Below are 20,160 nucleotides of genomic sequence, written 5' to 3'. Positions count from 1 at the left end.
TGTAAGTGACCTGGAAACTGTTTTTGTAATATTTTGGCAAAGAATACGGTTGCTTTCTTCCCTTTGCCAAAAAAAATCTACCTGAGGCTAAATTGAAGAGTTTTGGATCAGTGGTATTGGCAGAGATTTCTTTTTGTTTGCTGGTAGGTTGGTTTTGGTTTTTGTTTATTGAGACAGGGTTTCTCTGTGTAACAGCCCTAGCTGTCCTAGAACTAGCTCTGTAGACCGGGCTGGCCTCAAATTCACAGAGATCCACCTGCATCTGCCTCCCAAGTGCTGGGATTAAAGGCATGCACCGCCACCACCCAGCAAAGATATGTATCATAAAACAAATTTTGGATACATGTAATCTCACCATTCATTAAGTTTGCATTCTAATGGGATTGACGTACATGTTTCTTTTTGCATAAAGAATGAAATTGTAGGGCTGGAGCGATGACTCAGCGGCTACTTTTCCAAAGGACCTGGGTTCAATTCCCAGCACCCAACATGGCAGCTGACAACTGTCTTTAACTCCACTTCCAGGGGATCTGACATCTTCACACCAATGCTCATAAAATAAAGTTAAATAAATCATTTTTGAAAAAGAATGAAATCATAGTTGACTATTTGGTATTGCAGGACGTAGGACATCATCTACATTTTTCAGAGTTGACTGGTATTTTGACTTCATAATTACCAATGATAAGAATCTGATTTGCATTGATGTGTATAAAAATTGATAGTATGTTTAGTGACATTTCAGATATTGTTGGAAACTCTGCCCTAATTCCAATCCAAAATTAATTTTTTAATCTCTCATAAGTCAGCAACTCCAGTAGCAATTACTTATTAATATGTGTGTGTGTGTGTACACATGATATATTTGTGCACATATGAAACAGTGTATGTGGTAGTCAGATGACAACTCTGTGGAGTCGGTTCTCCCCTTCCATATTTACAGGGGTTCCAGGTATTGCATTCAGGTTGTAGGCTTGCACTATAAGTGCCTTTATCTGTTGACTCATCTCACAGGTATGTTTCTCTGTATTTTGTTTTGTTTATACATTTTTGAGACTTTCATATATGTACATAATGTAGTCTGACTTCTCCCAGACCGTCTCACATCTCCTTCTCCCTCCCAACCTCCCTACTCTTCCTTCTCCTCTTCTTCCTCCTTTTTCTTCATAGGCCATTGAGTCCTGTTAGTGGTATTCATATGCACATGGGTGTATAGGGTTATACACTAGAGTGTGGCCACACTCCTGAGGAAAACTGACTCTCCCTCTCCCAGCAGCCTTCAGTAGCCCTTAACTCTCAGTTGGGGTGGGGCCTGGTGAGATGGAATGGTTGCTCACTCGATCTTCTGCAAGCACTGTTCAGCTAGCTGCAGCTGCTGTAAACTCATGAGTGGACGTGACCCTGTCATGACCAGAAGACACCATTGTACAGGCGTCCTCCCAGACCCCGGGCTCTCACAATCCTTCCACCTCCTCTTCCTTGTGTGTCCTGAACCATGCGGGGAGGAGATCATGGGGATGTTCTGTTTGGGGCTGAGCAAGTCACTTATTCTCTGCACTTTGACTCGTTAGTCTCTGAGTTGAGCAATCTTTTAAAATAGCTTATTTTTTATTGTGTGAATGTTTTGTTTGCATATATGTCTGTTGATCACATGTGTGTCTGGTCTCAGTGGAAGTCAGAAGAGGGCCCAGGTCATGTTACATTTTAGACCTTTGGAAACTTGAAGTTAAACTTTATTTTTTGAGATGATTGGGGATCACATGGGTTTCCCATCTTGTAAGAAACAATACAGAGAACCGGGAATTCTCTTTATCATGTTTTCCCTAAAGGCAACAGCTTACAAAACTGGAGTGGACTCTTAGAACCAGTGTTGACTTTGATTCAGTCAAGATACAAAACAGTCTGTGGAGTCCTTTGAAGCAAGCAGATCACGTTAGTAAGCAACTAGCACATCCCCAAAGGCCAGAGGCAGTCCTTTAAATTGCAAAACTTCCAAGTGAGGTCTTGGAAGACATGTCACCTTGGGGATTTTACAATAACCAAGAAGCAGCTTGCAGGACTGCAGAAAATATTTACTTTACCTTTCTTTTCTTTTTTTTTTTTCCCCCAGGAGTCTCGGGCAATTGATAACCTGTTGTAAATTAACCCAAAGGCAATCTGCTTTCCAAGAAGAGCTGGGCATGATTAGACTCCAAGGAATTGTGGCTCACAAACCATCTTATTGAGCAAGCTTCCTACTGACCTGGCAAGAAGAAGGTGTCGTATGAGAATTTGCTTTTCCCATATCCACTCCATTCATTTAAAGAACTCTGCATAAGAGATTCTTGGTGGCTCAACAATGGCCTGAAAGCATTTGCTTCTCTGTGGGTTAATTGCTTAGATATGACCCTTGTAATTCAAATAAAGACTTTGGTGCATGTCTGAGCAAGTTAAATTTGGTCCCTGGGATCCACATGTTGGAAGGAGAGAAGCAACTGCAAGTTGTCCTCTGACCTGCACATCAGATAACTTCTCTCTCTTTGTCTCTCTTTCCCACCCTCCATCTCTCCCTGCCTCTCTCTCTCTCTCTCTCTCTCTCTCTCTCTCTCTCTCTCTCTCTCTCTCACACACACACACACACACACACACACACACACAAATAAACCATTAATAGTTTTTTCGTGTTTCTTTCTTGTCAGGTACACTGTATATGAGAAATACTTTTAAAAACAAAACAAAATACAAACAATCTAATGCTAGGCAAAAATGCTCACTAAATATCTCAGAGTGTGTTTGTGATTAATTATTTCTGTCCAAAGATAAAACTCCTTTCCTAAAGTGACGCTTTACATCCTGAGACAAACAAAAGAAAAACGTGGCAGCGTGGAAAGGGTCATCTAAACCACCGCCATCCTCTTGTTCTGACGTGGATGCTTCCCCAAGTTAGCAGGGTTCTTTCTGCTCCAATCCCCGCTGTCACACAGATTTGGAGAAGTTTTCTGAGCTTCCTCTGGCTGCGCTGCAGGTGTACAGAGATCAGAGAGGAACTACCAAACTAGTGTAGATTTCCAGTTCCTGCCGGCTTAGGGAGAGGAATAACCCGCACAATCAGGTTCTCTCTTCTTTACTTCCACCACAGTAACTCAGACTCTCCTGTCAGAATTTCAACTTCACACAGCAAAGGAATTCAATAAATATTCAGGGAATGGGAAGTAGATAAAAACAGACTGAAGTTCCACTTTTCAGTTCCCACGTGACCCAAATGCCCTTTAAAGACCTCAGCAGCAATGAAAAACCCAAAGGAAGAACATGAAGGACTTCCAGATCGAAAAGAGATAGCTAAAAGATAAGAGCTTAAAAATGGAAATCGCAAGAAGGGCAGTGGTGGCGCACACCTTTAAACCCAGCACTTGGGAGGCAGAAGCAGGGGGATCTCTGTGAGTTCGAGGCCAGCCTGGTCTACAAGAGCTAGTTCTGGGACGGATTCCAAAGCTGCAGAGAAACACTGTCTCGAAAAACAAAACAAAAAAAAAACAAAGAAAAAGGGGCAAAATAATTGGCAAAGAGGAGCAGGAGAGATGATTCAGCAGATAAAAACAATTGCTGCTCTTCCAGAGGACTGGAGTTGGGGCTCCAACACCTCCCCCACTTCTCTCTCTTCTCTCTCTCTCTCTCTCTCTCTCTCTCTCTCTCTCTCTCTCTCTCTCTCTCTCTCACACACACACACGTAGGTACATATAGGTATTTTGTTTTGGTTTGGTGTTGGTTTTTTCAAGACAGGGTTTCTTTGTATAACAACCCTGGCTGTCCAGGAACTCATTCTGTAGACCAGGCTAACCTTGAACTCACAGAAATCTGCCTGCCTCCGCCTCCAAGTGCTGGGATTAAAGGCAGGCACCACCAGTACCCAGCTTTTTGTTTAATGGGTTCTCCTTTGAGTAATCCAGGCTGGCTTCTAGTTTATTGTTAGCTAGCGATGACCTTGAACTCCTGATACTTCTGCTTCCACATCTCCAGTGCTAGGATTAGAGGCATGGACTACCATGTCCATTTTATTCTAAGATAATATTCTTATAATAATTGCAACAGGGGCTGGAGAGATGGCTCAGAGGTTAAGAGCATTGCCTGCTCTTCCAAAGGTCCTGAGTTCAATTCCCAGCAACCACATGGTGGCTCACAACCATCTGTAGTGGGGTCTGGTGCCCTCTTATGGCCTGCAGGCATACACACAGACAGAATATTGTATACATAATAAATAAATAAATAAATAAATAAATAAATAAATATTAAAAAAAAAGCCGGGCGGTGGTGGCGCACGCCTTTAATCCCAGCACTCGGGAGGCAGAGGCAGGCAGATCTCTGTGAGTTCGAGACCAGCCTGGTCTACAAGAGCTAGTTCCAGGACAGGCTCCAAAACCACAGAGAAACCCTGTCTCGAAAAAAACAAAAAAACAAAACAAAACAAAAAAAACAACAAAAAAATCTTATTTAAAAAAGGGGGCTGGAGAGATGGCTCAGCAGTTAAGAGCATTGCCTGCTCTTCCAAAGGTCCTGAGTTCAATTTCCAGCAACCACATGGTGGCTCACAACCATCTGTAATGAGGTCTGGTGCCCTCTTCTGGCCTGCAGGCATACACATAGAAAGAATATTGTATACATAATAAATAAATAAATATTTTAAAAAAAAAACAATTGCAACAGTAACATAAGGTGTTTTTCTTCCTTTTGACCACCAGTCCAGATCTGCCTTCCTCTCCAGAAACATTACCATGTATCCTCCTGTTTCTTTGTAGCCATACATAAATAACTACAGTGTATCTTTTAACATTATATACATATTACACTGTACATTCCTGCTATTTTTCTCACTTCACAAAATGTTTGAAAAGGTTTTGTTTGTTTTGAGACTAGGTAGCCCAGGCTGACCTGAATTTGTAGCAATTCTACTGCTTCAGCCTCCCAAGTGTTGAGATTATAGGCACCCAACCAGGCTTGGTTGGTTTTATCAGTTCTTTCTACATCTTCCACTAGGTTAGTAGTGAACTTAAAGTAGTTTTTATTTTTTTTTTATTTTTTTATTTTTTATTGTTTTTGGATTTTTCGAGACAGGGTTTCTCCGTAGCTTTTGGTTCCTGTCCTGGAACTAGCTCTTGTAGACCAGGCTGGCCTCGAACTCACAGAGATCCGCCTGCCTCTGCCTCCCGAGTGCTGGGATTAGAGGCGTTAAAGTAGTTTTTAAAAAAAAAGAAAAGAAAAGAAAAAGAAAAAGTCAGATAGCCATATATTAGGTACCAGACACTAGCTGATCCTTCCTTGTACTTGTGCACTTTTACTTCTGTGTGTATTGTATGGATGCATGTGCTTTTGTTGTTGTTTAATTGTTTTGGTAACAGGGTCTTCTGTAGTGCCTGGCAGATGACCGTAAACTTCTGATCCTCTTTACCTCTGTCTCTAGAGTGCTAGGTTTATTTTTTATTTTTTTATTTTTATTTTATTTTATTTTATTTTTTGGTTTTTCGAGACAGGGTTTCTCTGTAGCTTTGGTGCCCGTCCTGGAACTAGCTCTTGTAGACCAGGCTGGCCTCGAACTCACAGAGATCCGCCTGCCTCTGCCTCCCGAGTGCTGGGATTAGAGGCATGCGCCACCACTGCCGGCTGAGTGCTAGGTTTATAGGCATGCACCACCATGTCCCATTGTATATAGAGCTGAAAAATAAACCCACGGCTTCATGGATGCTAGACAAGCACCCAATCTACACCCCTCAACTAGAACTTTAAAGATATATATATATATATATATGTATACACACATATGTACACACACATATATTATATATATAATGTACATGCGTGCTGTATCTGCATGTATGCTTTTATGCCAGAAGAGGGCATCAGACCTCACTTTCGATAGTTGTGAGCCACCATATGGTTGCTGGGAATTAAACCCAGGACCTGTTGTTGGTTTTACTCTTTAGGCTTTTTTAGCTCCTAAATAAATCTCATGGAGGCTTATTATACTTTCTTATAAAACCCTGGCCTTAGCTTGACTTTTTTCTAGCCAGCTTTTCTTATCTTATCCCAGCTACTTTTTGCCTCTGGACTTTATCTTTCTTAAATCTACACATCTTACGTTCTTTCTTACTCCAAGGCTAGCTGGCTTGCTGGCCCCTGACATTCTCCTCACCTTGCTCTCAAGTTGCTCTTCCTCTTCCAAATTTCCCCTTCTATTTATATTCCCTGCCTGCCAGCCCCACCTATCCTTGCTCCTGCCACGCTATTGGCCATTCAGCTCTTTAATAGGACTATCAGGTGTTTTAGACAGGCACAGGAACACAGCTTCACAGAGTTAAACAAATGCAGCATAAACAAGAGTAATAGTTCTTTTTTTTTTTTTTTTAAATATTTATTTATTACGTATACAATATATTGTGTCTGAATATGCCTGCAGGCCAGAAGAGGGCACCAGACCTCATTACAGATGGTTGTGAGCCACCATGTGGTTGCTGGGAATTGAACTCAGGACCTTTGGAAGAGCAGGCAATGCTCTTAACCACTGAGCCATCTCTCCAGCCCCCAAGAGTAATAGTTCTTAAAATAATATTCCCCAACAATGTGGTTGCTGGGAACTGAACTCAGGACCTCTGGGAGAGCAACCAGTGCTCTTAACCACTGAGCCATCTCTCCAGCCCCCAATACTTTAAAAACAACAAACACAATTGCTATTTATTCAACAGTCACTGAGAAGGGGGCAGGGGAGGAAACCCATTCAGAATCGTCTTTACAAACCACCCAGCTTTTCTTCTGTTCAATTTATCTGTTTTTTTTGTTTGTTTGTTTTTGGCTTTTCGAAACAGAGTTTCTCTGTAGCTTTGGAGCCTATTCTGGAACTAGCTCTTGTAGACCAGGCTGGCCTCGAACTCACAGAGATCCACCTGCCTCTGCCTCCCGAGTGCTGGGAATAAAGGCGTGCACCACCACCACCCGGCTCAATTTGTTTTTATAAGGCTTGCATAACCATTTTTTCCCCAGTGTAGTTGTAATCTGAACACAAAATCAAGCATTAGTCAAATGTGGTTGTGCATGCCTGTTGTGGTTTGAAAGAGAGGCTCTCTATAGGTTCAGATGTTTGGATCTTGGCCCTATTAAGGTAGGTTTAGGAGGTATGGCCTTGCTGGATGAAGTGTACCATTAGGGGCAAGCTCTGAGGTTCAAGGCCACAAGTGATTCCCAGTTCACTCACTCTGTTTTGCAGTTCAAGATGTGAGCCCTCAGCTTCTGCTCCAGCTGCTATGACGGCTGTTTGCGTCATGTTTCTCAGCAGAATGGGCACTAACCCTCTGGAACTGTTACTCTCAAATAGGCTCTTCTGTAAGTTGCCTTGGTCATGGTATTTCATAACCGCAATAGAAAAGCAATAAATGTACCTGTAATGCCATCGCTTGGGCAACAGAGGCAGGAGGATTAAAAGTTCAAAGTCACCTTAAGCTACGTAATGAGTTTAAAACCAGCCCGAGCTACTTGTAACCTTGTCTCAAAATCAAACACATAAACAAAAAAGCAACCTCCAATCAGCAGCCTCCCAAATTCTCAAATCAGCTTTTCATTTTCGTTTTCACTTAGCCAATCAAACTTTTTTGTTCAAGTATGAACTGGGATTAAGGTGACAGCATTTCACACCAGAAAACAACTTGCTTTCCGCTATACTGAACCAAATACCGTCTTCTTATTCTCCACTACTTATAGGTCTCCAGTACTTGCTTCCTCTTCCCCTAGGTCCTGCACTGGGTCCACTTGGGGCTGTTTATAACTTTATAAGGCTTTTGACCCTTGAATAGCCCTGGGCCCCGCTCTCTCACCCTAACCCTACAATGACCCTTCCATCTTTCCACTCCAGTAAATTCTGGGACTTCTTAAACAGAGTTCCCCAGGGACTACCATTGTCTGGATTTCTAGTTGAGGCTTGTGAAAACTTCTCTATGGAATACTGGCCTGGAGAAGGAGACAATCCCTCCTCACTAAACCCATTCAGAGGGACAGGTATTCATATTCCTACCAAAGGGGGCGCTGGACATGATGGGCAGACGGCCAGCTTCCTCCTCTTTAAGGTAGGCGGCGCTCCCTGGCAGGATCGTGACGTCCGTCATCTCTCCGCGTCGGGGGCGGGATGCGCTTGACGCCATCTCCGGGCGCCCGGCTGGGGGGGCCGCTGGGTGTGGGGCGGCTCCGGGGCCGGGGATGGCGGCGTCCTCGGTGGCGGCGGCTCCGGGACGAGCGGGAGGAGTCCAGGGAGCTCCGTGAAATGGGCCGGTGAGTGTCTCCTGGAGTGGTGGCCGCGGGGCTGGCCTGCGGCCGAGCGGGCCTGGGTTCGGAGCTCCGGTGGAAAGGCCCCCTAGAAGCTCGTTGCTTTACTGGGCCGAGGGCCCCCCAAACAGCGGGCAGAGAGAGCGAAAGAGGCCATGCCTAGTCCTCTAGATGTTGCTTTCCCGCCTGGCCCGGAAGGCGGCTTCAGGCCGGCCCTGATACCCCGGGGGTGTTGTCCCCCGAGCCAGGATGTCCGAGTTCTCAGGGCGGGAAGGGGCCCCCAAACAAGGAAGCGTAGCCAGCGGGGCCTGGCCTCAGCCCGATGTCCGACCCCCGACTCTCTAAACCTAAAATGCCCAGTTCAGGCCTTACCCTTGCCGGAACAAGGACTGCGGGATCAGCAAAAGCCATCACCACAGGTCTCTATCAGGCTGCTCCCTTTTTGGGGGGCGCACCTCTTTCCCTCAGCGAATTTGGGTCTCCCTCGGTGTGCAGCCTCTTGGTTCCAATGCAGACATGAAGAGGAGCTGCGTTCCCGTCTGTATCGGCAGGTCTCTAGAACGTTTCCCTTGCCCCTTAGCTCAGTTGGGTTCACAAGTTGTATCCTTTCCCATGAGAAATTCTCCAAAGCTGCTCCATACACCCACACCCAGTTTCAGATTCTGAAGTGTTTTGCCTTGTGGGAACCTGGTGCGCAGGCTTGGCTTTCTTCTTGGGGCGGGGGGGAGGGTTAGAGTTTTTGCCTCTTTCCGTCCTTTCATTATCTTGGGTTTGCTAACTCCTCGATGACCTAGAGACAGGTTTTCTTGGCTTTTTTAGCTACAGAGAAAAAGCATCGTTTTGGGACTTAAGGAGAAAGCTGGGTACTTTCAGTTAAAAACTGTTGATGAAGAATAAATGCATGACTTACACCCAATTTGTGATTTGTTAGTGGCATTAGCAATTTGTTTTTCCACATCTTCACCTTTTGTGTACTCTTGTGAGTTGGATCGAGGCTCGCAGTATTCTGTGTGACTTTGACAGAACAGGCAGTAATTTCTCAGAACTAGTCAACACAGCTAACTCTGTTAAAACTTTATTGGCCCGTTTTTTGTTGTTGTTGTTGTTGTTTGTTTATGTTGTTTTCCTTTGAGACAGGGTCTTCTGGAACCCAGGCTGTCTTCTGACATCCTATATATTTGAATGTACGTGAGGATTGCCATGTTCAGTCTAGGGATCAAGCTTAGGGCTTGATGCATGGTAGGCAGGCGCTACCAACTGAGCTGCATCTAGAACCTTGAAAGACCGTGTTCTTTAATTATTGATGTTTCTAGCAAGTGCAGATTCAGATATTGGTGGCTTAGTAATAGTTTTATTCCTCATTGTTAGCTACATAGGATCAAAGAGATATTTTGTTTCTTTCACATTTCAATCAGTAGTGTGAAGTTGTCACTTAGAAAATCTTACACACACTCACAGAAGAACCCTTTTAATTTTATTTAGAAAATCTGTTAATAGGGCTTTCACTTTGAGTAACACCCCCTTGACCTCTTTTTCTGCCCCAGAAACATAAATAATTGTTCCTTTTCCTCTTGTGCCACCTTTCTTATTTAAATAATCTCCATGTTTACGTACTCATAGGCCTTTAGTAAAGGTGATACTCCCTGCTTCTCATTGTTCATATGTAAACAGTTGTAAGTCTCCTGGTTTTATTTGTTCGTTTAAGCAAAATTTGGATTGGAAATGAGTTTAACCATTGGGGAATAAAGAATATGATGATAGAAAACCTAATGAAATTTGACGCATGGAAATTTCTCCCCAAGGATATGTTACAAAAATTAAATTATAAGAGATCTTTCCTTTTCTTTCTTCTTCTTGTTTTGTTTTGTTTTAATTTGTGTGTAGAGGCCAAAGGCCAGCTTTCAGGAGTCAATTCTCTCCACAATGTGGGTCCCAAGGCTGGAATTGAGGTCACCAGGCTCGGTATCAAGTGCATTTACCTGCTTAGCCATCTCACTAGCCTTGGAACTTTTTCCCTTCCATTTCCTGGGCACTCTGGGTAAATGTGCTGTTACCTCTCAGGTTGGGAATGAAGCAAGAACTCATGAACTTTGATTTTTTATTTTTTGGTGGCTTTGGAATTATCTTTCATGATTCTCCCAAGGGAGGCTGAGAGGTCAGGCTCCTGCTTACTGCATCCTTACTTCTGTCTTGTAGGCTTACAAGCCAGAGGAGGGGACACGTATCACAACTGCTCAGAAGTACCACCAGAAGCTCAGGTACAAGCCCTTTGACTTCCTTGTTGTGGAAAAAAAGCTAAAAAATTTGGCATGTGACAATGAAAAAGCAGAACAGAACTCATCCTGATTAGAAAAATTATTAGTGAAGTTCATATGCATTGGCATGTTCATATGAAAAAGAAGCTTGCTTTCTGATTTTTTTTTTTTTTTTTTTTTTGAGATAGGTTCTCCTGTTGCCCAGACTGCCTCTGATTCATTATGCAACTAGGGCTGACCTCGAACTCCTGAACTCTTAACTCCATCACCCAAGTGCTGGGGTTATATGCATGTGCCATCACAGTGGCTCTAAATAGATGCTCTTTGACAGTGGATAAAATGATTATAAAAAGTGACAATAAGAGAAAGGGGAGAGAAAACTTTCTTCTGAATCATAGACCTAAAAATAGTAAGTAAACATACATGAGAGGAGAAATAGGACCAGAATTTTCTGAAACAATACCCAGAGTAGACCTATAGTGGATAAGAAGCTACTGGCAAAAGAAACAAAGGGGAAAGTAGAAGAGAAATTGAAAGTGATCAATACGAAGAAGTCTTAACCAGAGTAGGGAATGGGAAGTCTGTGAAAAGTCAAAGTTGCCTTGTTGCTCTTTATAGAGGGGGAGGAGAAACAAGCTATAGAACAAGTAAAAATAGTCATTCTCTCATGGGGTCCAAGTCGGAATGTGAAGTTTCTTGGAAGAAGAACAAAAACAAAGATACTACAGTTCATAATATGTTTAGGGAACAAGGTTTTTGGTTTTGGATTTTTGGAGACAGGATATCTGTGTGTAGCCCTGGCTGTCCTGGAACTCACTATGTAGACCAGGCTGGCCTTGAACTCAGAGATCTGCCTGCCCCTGCCTTCCAAGAGCTGGGATTAAAGGCGTGCGCCACCACCATCTGAATGGAACAAGGTGCTGGGCGGTGGTGGTGCACGCCTTTAATCCCAGCACTTGGGAGGCAGAGGCAGGTGGATCTCTGTGAGTTCGAGACCAGTCTGGTCTACAAGAGCTAGTTCCAGGACAGGCTCCAAAACCACAGAGAAACCCTGTCTCGAAAAACCAAAAAAAAAAAAAAAAAAAAAAAAAAGAAAACACCAAAACCAAACCAAACCCCCTGAATGGAACAAGGTTTAATGATGCTGGAACAAAGGTTTAATGATAACAATGATGATGATGATGATGAAAGAGAGACAAGTAAACCTCAGCATTTAGTGACATGGATTTAGCCAGTCTTGGGGTAGAAATGAGAGAAAGTGAGATCATAAGCCAAATTAAGCTGGGGAAAGGAAGCAAGAATGAAGCCATACGTTCAGGGAAAGATGACACATTAGTCTTTGGTAACAAAAGGAGAAATTTAGGAAAGAGTCAGCAACAACAACAACAAAAGATGTGCTGAAAGCCCCATTCCCAGGAGGAACTTGAGAAGATCTAAGGGTCTCTTAAAAAGCATGACTAACTCAGAAGTTGGTAGTGAAGAGGTCATGGAACCCTCAGGTTATTTATGCATCTTTAATGCTCATTGTGCTTTGTGGTTTCCTGACTGGTTTTGCTTTTCTTAGCTTACAAGTGAAAAGATTCATGCCTCCTTTTCTCACTACTTTCCTTTGTTACAGCTTTCTCCTTGGGTACAATTCTTGTTATGTTGTTTGACTTGATTCCCTGGGTTACTTTTCTTTGTCTCTGGTTTGTTCCCTAGCAGATGTGGGCATCCCAGCCATCAGCAGAGAAAGGTACAGGGAAGCCACAGAGAAGTTCCTTCTGATGCCCCAAGGAGCAAGCAAACCCCATCCAGGGTCCAGGAACACCACAAAGCAATATGAAACCTGTTCATGAGAGGAGTCAGGAATGCCTTCCACCAAAGAAACGAGACCTCCCTGTGACCAGCGAGGATATGGGGAGAACTACGAGCTGCTCCACAAACCACACACCTTCCAGTGATGCCTCTGAATGGTCCCGAGGGGTCGTGGTGGCTGGCCAGAGCCAGACAGGAGCCAGAGTCAGCCTTGGGGGTGATGGAACTGAGGCCATCGCTGGTCTGACAGTAGATCAGTATGGCATGCTGTATAAGGTGGCTGTACCACCTGCCACCTTTTCACCAACTGGCCTCCCATCTGTTGTGAACATGAGTCCCTTGCCCCCCACATTTAATGTAGCGTCTTCACTGATTCAACATCCAGGAATCCACTATCCCCCAGTCCACTATGCTCAGCTCCCATCCACCTCACTGCAGTTTATTGGGCCTCCTTATAGCCTTCCGTATGCTGTGCCACCTAATTTCCTGCCTAGTCCCCTCCTTTCTCCTTCTGCCAACATTGCTACTACTCACCTTCCACATTTTGTGCCATATGCCTCCCTCCTAGCAGAAGAAGCTACTCCTCCCCCCCAGGCTGCATCCCCAGCCCAGCCATTTAACAAATCCTCTTCTGCCACCTCCCCACCCGGCCAGTTGCCACATCACTCGAATACTCAACCACTGGATCTTGCTCCAGGCCGGATGCCCATTTATTATCAAATGTCTAGGCTACCTGCTGGATATACCTTGCATGAAACTCCAACAGCAGGTGCCAGCCCCGTTCTTACCCCTCAGGAGGGCCAGTCTGCTGTGGAAGCAGCTGCTGCCAATGGACAGAGACAGCGAGAGCGAAACGTAATAAGACGAGAAAGTGAAGCCCTTGATTCCACCAGCAGCAAGGGTGAAGGCCAAGGGCTGGTGCCAGTGGTAGAATGCATGGTGGATGGACAGTTTTCAGGTTCTCAGACTCCACGAGTGGAGGTGGCGGCGCCAGCACACCGAGGAACCCCAGACACCGACCTTGAAGTCCAGCGGGTAGTTGGCACTTTAACTTCTCAGGACTATCGTGTGGTGGCAGCTCAGAGGAAAGATGAACCCAGCCCTCTTAACCTATCCCATCATACCCTTGACCATCAGGGTGATGGACGAGGGTCAGCCAGGAATCCTACAGAACTGGTGGAGAAAAATCAGGCCCGTGTATTCTACTCTCAGTCCCATCAGGAACCAGTAAAACACAGACCTTTACCCAAAGCAGTGGTTGTAGCCAATGGCAACCTGGTGCCCACTGGAACTGACCCTAGCCTGCTGCCTGTGGGCTCGGAGATCCTGGTGGCATCAAGTCTGGACATGCAGGCCAGAGCCACCTTTCCAGACAAGGAGCCAACACCACCTCCTGTTACCTCCTCCCACTTGCCCTCCCATTTCATGAAAGGCGCCATCATTCAGCTGGCTACAGGGGAGCTGAAGCGGGTAGAGGACCTCCAAACCCAGGATTTTGTGCGCAGTGCCGAAGTGAGTGGGGGGCTGAAGATTGACTCTAGCACAGTCGTGGACATACAGGAGAGCCAGTGGCCTGGATTTGTTATGCTGCATTTTGTGGTTGGTGAACAGCAGAGCAAAGTGAGCATTGAGGTGCCCCCCGAGCACCCATTTTTTGTATATGGCCAGGGTTGGTCCTCCTGCAGCCCTGGACGGACTGCACAACTCTTCTCTCTGCCCTGTCATCGGCTACAGGTGGGAGATGTCTGCATCTCTATCAGTTTACAGAGCTTGAACAGTAACTCAGTTTCTCAGGCCAGCTGTGCCCCCCCAGGCCAGCTGGGTACACCCCGAGAAAGACCTGAGAGGACAGTCTTGGGGCCCAGAGACCTATGTGACAGCGAGGGGAAGATCCAACCTTCAGGAGAGGGTTCCCGGGTGGGAGAGCCCTCCCAGCCTGAGCCTGGTGCTCAGGCCTGCTGGCCAGCCGCAGGCTTCCAAAGATACAGCATGCAAGGGGAGGAGGCACGGGCTGCGCTACTCCGTCCCTCTTTCATTCCGCAGGAGGTAAAGCTGTCCATCGAAGGGCGTTCCAATGCAGGAAAATGAATCTCTTTCCCAGCCCAGGACTGGGGCTTTAACCCCAGAGGTGAGCTTCATCATGAGCAGCCAGAGGATTTGCACATGCCAAGCAGAGAATGGCTCTCTTGGCAGTGAGATTTGAGGGAAATAGGAGGCATAAAGACAGCCTCCCAAAGCAGGATCTGTTGCTCATTAATCACCCCATGGCATCCTTGTAGGACAGCCTTAGGGGGTGCTGAGATGGGGAATAGCAGGTTTGGAGCAAGAAAGGGTGGGAGTGCACATAGGATAAGAAACATTCCAAAATCAGGGCCTCCTTGTTTTTTTGTTTTGTTTTGTTTTTCCCTACTCCTGCCTGGCTCCTGCAAGGGAAAGTACAGGCTTTGGGAGCAGGTGGCAGAGGGAGCAAAGAAAGAGCCAAAAATGATCCACAGCTTATAGTAGCAGCAGTAAAACTGTTTTCTTTCCTTTTTTTTCCTCCCCTCGCCCTTTTTGTGGTGGGTGGGCAGGAGGCCCAATGGTTGGAAATGAGAAGGTTCCCACCCAGAACTCTTCTTGGGAGAGACGTGCACTTTAAAGGGTGATTTTGTTACAGATGTTTATGGCTGGGTTTGGGGTGGGGGAGCACCATGATCTACAGAATTCTGCTTGATCCTTTGCTTCTGCCCGTTCCCATCTCACCTCACCATTTCTCTATAAGGCTTTTTAGCTGTTTAGGGGCCAGAAGAGAGAAGAAAAATCCCTTCAGGCTGAGAATGAAGGACTTCCCTGCTGGGAACCCAGTCAGGGGGGCTTTGTGGAAAAGACTTGACTGCTAGATGACTGGGCCCTAGGGAAGGCTTTTGAAAGGTGGCTAATCTGACAGAACTCCCACTCTACATGTCAGGCCTGCTTGGGCGTTTCACTGAGTCTCTAGTAGTAACTTTGGAAAGACCTGGAGGACCTTATCCCCTAGGCACCTACACTTCTCCATTGTCTGTCTATGTTGTGCCTAAGTGCCTGCGCTGCCCCCTGCCCTTCTGCTGCCCTGACCTCTGCATGGTGTCTTCATCTGGGCCTCACGTGTAGCTTCACTGCCTTTGTCCACTAAGACCTCTAGTTTTTGGTGTCTAAGGGTCTCTGGTTTCCCTATCAGCTGTAATTTTTATATTTAGAAACTCAAAAATCATGTCCTCTTTCACTGGCAGCAATATAGTGGAGAAACAAAAAAGAAACCATGCCCTAGGCTGGGCATTTTCCATTTCAGTGGTTTTACTTGGCTCCCTCCCATCTCAATCCATTGCCTCTTAGCATTTTGGCATCTCCAGGCTATGCCCTTCCACCATCAGTTCTGAGAGTCTAGGATAGTCCTTGTGACATCTTAGCAGATGTTTCCTTGTGTACTGGTGGGCTCTTCTACAAAGAGTAGTTCACTTTTCCCCCCTTTTTTCTTTCTTTTCTTTTTTTTTGTTTTTTGGTTTTTCGAGATAGGGTTTCTCTGTGTTAACAGTTCTGGCTGTCCTGGAATTCATTTTGTAGACCAGGCTGGCCTCAAACTCACTGAGATCCATCTGGTTCTGCCTCCAGAATGCGGGGATTAAAGGCATGCGCCACTCCTGCCTGGCACAGAATATTTTCTGTCTTGGTTGTATTTGCTGCCATCTCCCTTAAGCCCACATCTCACTACAACTTGGAGTGTCAGCTTGGACTGTAGGATTCTATTGGGTATTAAGATTTGCCCCCCCCACCATCTTTCAGGTGGTTGAGTATTTTTGTGTGTGGATTTTTTTAAAAGAGGGAGTGTGTGGTTCTTTAGACTCTTGAAGGCAACTCAGGGTATTGTCCACCCAGCTCTCTAGTTAGACTTCTCCCAGAGTATGATTGTGGTATTTCCTTCATAGATAGACATGGACTGGCCAAGGCCTGGCCCATCATCAGGGGTCCCACACTTCTGAGGTATGAGCAAAACTTAAGGCAAGTCTTGTGATCTCTCGCTCTTTCACTTCCTCCCCAGCTGCCAAATGGGGATAAATAATCTTACCTACCTCCTGGGGGAGGGGAAGTTCTGAGAATGGAGTCATTCTTAGTGTTCAGGTGCTAAAGGTGGTTCTCTTCAGGAACGGAGTGACAGAAGCTGGCTGGTGTACTACGAGCCCTCCATTCTGTCCCAGACCTTGAGAACAGATACCTGGTCAGCGAGCTTTCAGGGAAGCATCCCAAGGAAGCTGCTTACCTGACAAGTACTTAGGTCTCAGAGTTTGTCAGAGTTAGACACCAACCTTGTGCTGCAGTGGAGACTGCAGCCTTTCCCTTCTCTTGCCCCCTTCTCTGATTGCTGCTTCTCTGGCTTATTTCCTACAGTGGGGGCCTGTGGGCTTGAGTCTTGAGGAATTCTCTCAAATAAGAGCTATAGGAGAAGGCCTCCTCTCTGACTGTTTCATGAGCAACTCATTCCTAGGGATTATTGTATGCATGGATTTCTCGCAAGCCCCCTTCCTCACAGGAAGGCTCACCATGAGAATTTAGTGACATGCACTGTAGATGCTCAAGAAATGTCTACCAGGGGTACCACTGAGCTTCTTCCCAGTGGGGCCAACATGCATCTGGCTGTAGTTGCGGTCAAATCACTCTGCTCTCTACTTAGACTAGCTGGAGCTCCCTAGCCTGATAATACCCGCGGAATCCTGGAAAAGGACATCAGTGAGGGCTTTGACAAAGTGGGCACTGACTTTTCTGCTGTGGTTCTCTTCTGTCCCTGTCTGATAAAGTCATAACAGCAACTCCCTTAATATGGTGCCATGCATTTGTAATGTGCTTTTGCTGAGCTGTGGGTTACCTTTCCTGAAGTGTGCGCCCTAGGAAAGAATTCTTGTCAGAGCTGTGGCAGTACTTACCCTAAGTGTGTAAGAGACATAAGTGGTTTTTAGGGTGAGCATTTCAGTGGTTAGCTGTCAGCTTTTGGGGACTGGGCAGTTGACAAAGATCAGCCCATTCCTAGTCAGTGATAGGACATTCCCAGAACCTGGAGAAAGTTTTGAAACAATAGGCCAATATGTATTTTGAAATACATAGGCCAATTTAGAAGAAGGGGAACTTGGTAAAGGATGATTAGTAATCTAAGATTTAGATCATCCTTATTAAGACAGGATGTGGGGAAAGGGCTTGAGCCCTCAGGTCTCAGTGCTTATACCCGAGGGAGGAGCCTGAGAAGAGCTAGACTGACTCTCCTTATACTTAGGGTCCCGTTTGGTCCTAACACCATGGACTTTGCTCTGTGCTGCTTTTCCACTGCTATTGTCTGCTCACTGTCTGCCTGTTGCCCATTTTAGCTCCTGTTCTTCATGTCTTTGGCCATGTAGATTAAGCTCAGGCATTCTGTCCACTCTTCCTCATGTTCTGCCAGTGGTACTGTGTAGCATTGTCATGTGGAATAGGGACGGTCTGCATGCTGTGGATGGGCTGGTCGGTCTGAAAGGATGTGGCTTCAATGTTGGCAGAGCCCATTGGCTCCAAAAATGTGCCTGTCTTGAGAGAGAAACAGGTCCTACCAGAGACTGCTTTTTCTCTCCTTTATGGTACTTTATAGCCTGTTTTAAAAACAAGAGGAACCACGTTAGGGCTTGAGCCAGGATCCTAGTGGCATTCTTGTCCCATTTTCTGGGGTTCAGAAAGAGTTTGAAGTGTGGCTGAAATAGCTCATTCAGTTGGGATTTTCTTTTTACCAGTGGGTATCATACACATTTTAAGAGAACAGGATGGTGGCATGATTTAAACCTGCTTGAGTAAGCATATTGAGTGGTTGGTCACACTGGCGTGAGTTGAAGGTAGACATTGGGAAAGGTTCAGGCCTTTGGAGTAAAGATAACCAGATTAATTGAATTGGCTGTGGGATATTAGGCCACAGTCCTAGAAGCAAACAGGACAGAGGCCAAGTTTTAGAGACATGTGTTGACCTCCTAGGATTAAGTTTACTAAACTACACTGAAGCTATAGTACTTTCTAGATCAGAAAAGTTGTACACTACAGTCAAAGAGCTGAATTCTACTATAGATGGATGTTGTTAGCCTTTGCTTGGAAGCCTTCACCTTCTAGCTTCCCCTGGAAAGGTCTCCCACATTATGCAATAATAAAATAAGCATCTGGGTCTTTGCAGCTGTCAGTTGTTTTTCTCAACTCTAGGATCCATCTTTGGACCGAAAGCCTGGTCTGGGCCTAGGATGACACTGGCCTTGATACTAGAGTTGTTTGCATTCTCTCCTAACCTGCAGACTATGCAGTTCTTGGGGCAGAGGGAGAGGTGGTATGGCTTGACCTGTTGAGCTCCTCAACAGGAAAATAGTAATAAATGCACTTTTCACATTAAAGGTTTCTTTATTCTCCTGTTAAGCCTAGGAACTTTCCCTAGTAGATTGCAAACTCAACAGTCTGTGTAATCCCGAAGCCATTCCACTGCAAATGCCTAGCAGTAAAGATGGCCCCAGACTGGGTTTCTGTCTGCAGTGTGTGTGGCAGCAGCCCACGTGCCTTTACCTAATGTCAGACTTGCAAGCGTTTAGTCTGTCTTTATGTTAGGGGTCCTAGGTACTTGAGAGAGAGAAAACAGATAACACAGTGGTTTTATGCCCACCTCACCCCCTGCCAGGGACTTTATGTGTAGTTGTAAACTGAGGGTTGGTGAGCTGCTGGTATTGCTGAAGGCAGGGTGGACCCCTCATTTGCTTCATATGTGCACTCAGTGAATTGGATTGGGGAAGAGACTGACCGTACTCATGGCTAACTTGAAGTATTAAAATACGGCTGTCCTCCACACACTTCCTTGACATACAGGATCCCTGTAGCCAAACAGTATATGTTCCAGCTGCAGAGAGCAGACTGCTCTCAGCTTGCACAGCACCTTAGGGGAGGGAAGAATATATGGATAGGTAATAGGGTGGAGAAAGGATGGGAATTTTGTCATCCAGGTGGCTTTAGGGTCCTAAGGAGTAGAGGAGGATGGCACTGGGGAGGTCTGGATGGATCTGATTTGTGTAGGAGTTCCCTGTAGATAAATTACTGATCCCCCAACCACTATCCCCAGTATGTAATGGCTGAATTAATATGTAATCAACTGCATTGTATCTAAAGCCTTAGAACTAGTCAGGTGCTCCTCCCACCCAATACCATTTCTTACCCTCTAATCCTACCTGATCTTTAACAAAGCATTAATAATTCTAAGGATAATCTCTATTTTGTTGTGCTTTTTTGTAACTGTTTTAAATAAATCAATTTGTACTGTATATTTGTACTTTTGTGAGATCCTTTTTGCTGTTTTACCATTTTAAGTCTCTGTACTTGGCTACACACAGATTGTATTTTTATTGTTAATGCTCTTCTTATGGATACCTGCATTTAACTTGTGGACTATGTAAACACAATATATATCAATATCTATATATCTATATATCAATCTATATAAACTACTAGCTTTTTCTTTTGGTGTTTGCGCCTTTTTCCTATCTCAGTGTGATGGTGGCCATTGGGGCAGGATCACTTGGAGTAAAGATGGTATGGTCATTGGTAAACTTGGCAAATGGTGGGAACTACCTGATCCATGATTCGCCCCCACTGGTGTGGATTTCAGAGTCTGGGAAATCTACCTGTAGACTAAGGTCAGCAGTAGGACTAATAGATGGCCTTTCTACCTGTCCTTTACTCTGGCATACTGCCACACTTGCTGAAATAACCCCAGTCATAGCCGCTGCTATGAAATGTTTACCACCAGTAAGTGATGACACACTCAAGTACCTTT

The 20,160-nt window shown here is 45.2% G+C and overlaps 1 protein-coding gene across 2 annotated transcripts; it reads left to right on the top strand.

The window, feature by feature from the left end:
• The first annotated feature begins 8,171 nt into the window (after positions 1-8,171).
• Atxn1l (ataxin 1 like) lies at positions 8,172-19,836 on the top strand. 2 transcript variants are annotated; one of them, XM_057753769.1, is made up of 3 exons: positions 8,172-8,286; positions 10,477-10,538; positions 12,240-19,836. In XM_057753769.1, the coding sequence occupies exon 3, from the start codon at positions 12,357-12,359 to the stop codon at positions 14,418-14,420; it is 2,064 nt and encodes a 687-aa protein (XP_057609752.1). In that variant the 5' UTR covers positions 8,172-8,286; positions 10,477-10,538; positions 12,240-12,356; the 3' UTR covers positions 14,421-19,836. The 2 variants fall into 2 exon arrangements, with proteins under 2 accessions (XP_057609752.1, XP_057609753.1); XM_057753770.1 differs by having other exon boundaries at positions 12,237-19,836.
• The last annotated feature ends 324 nt before the right edge of the window (positions 19,837-20,160 follow it).

Source organism: Chionomys nivalis, chromosome 21 (genome assembly GCF_950005125.1).
Source record: "Chionomys nivalis chromosome 21, mChiNiv1.1, whole genome shotgun sequence".
NCBI lineage: Eukaryota > Metazoa > Chordata > Mammalia > Rodentia > Cricetidae > Chionomys > Chionomys nivalis.
Note: the sequence above shows the minus strand (reverse complement) of the source record. Positions and strands in the feature narration are given on the sequence as shown.

Bases quoted from the DNA above. Each gene is read 5' to 3' on its own strand.
- Atxn1l (XM_057753769.1), top strand. From the start codon at position 12,357: ATGAAACCTGTTCATGAGAGGAGTCAGGAATGCCTTCCACCAAAGAAA.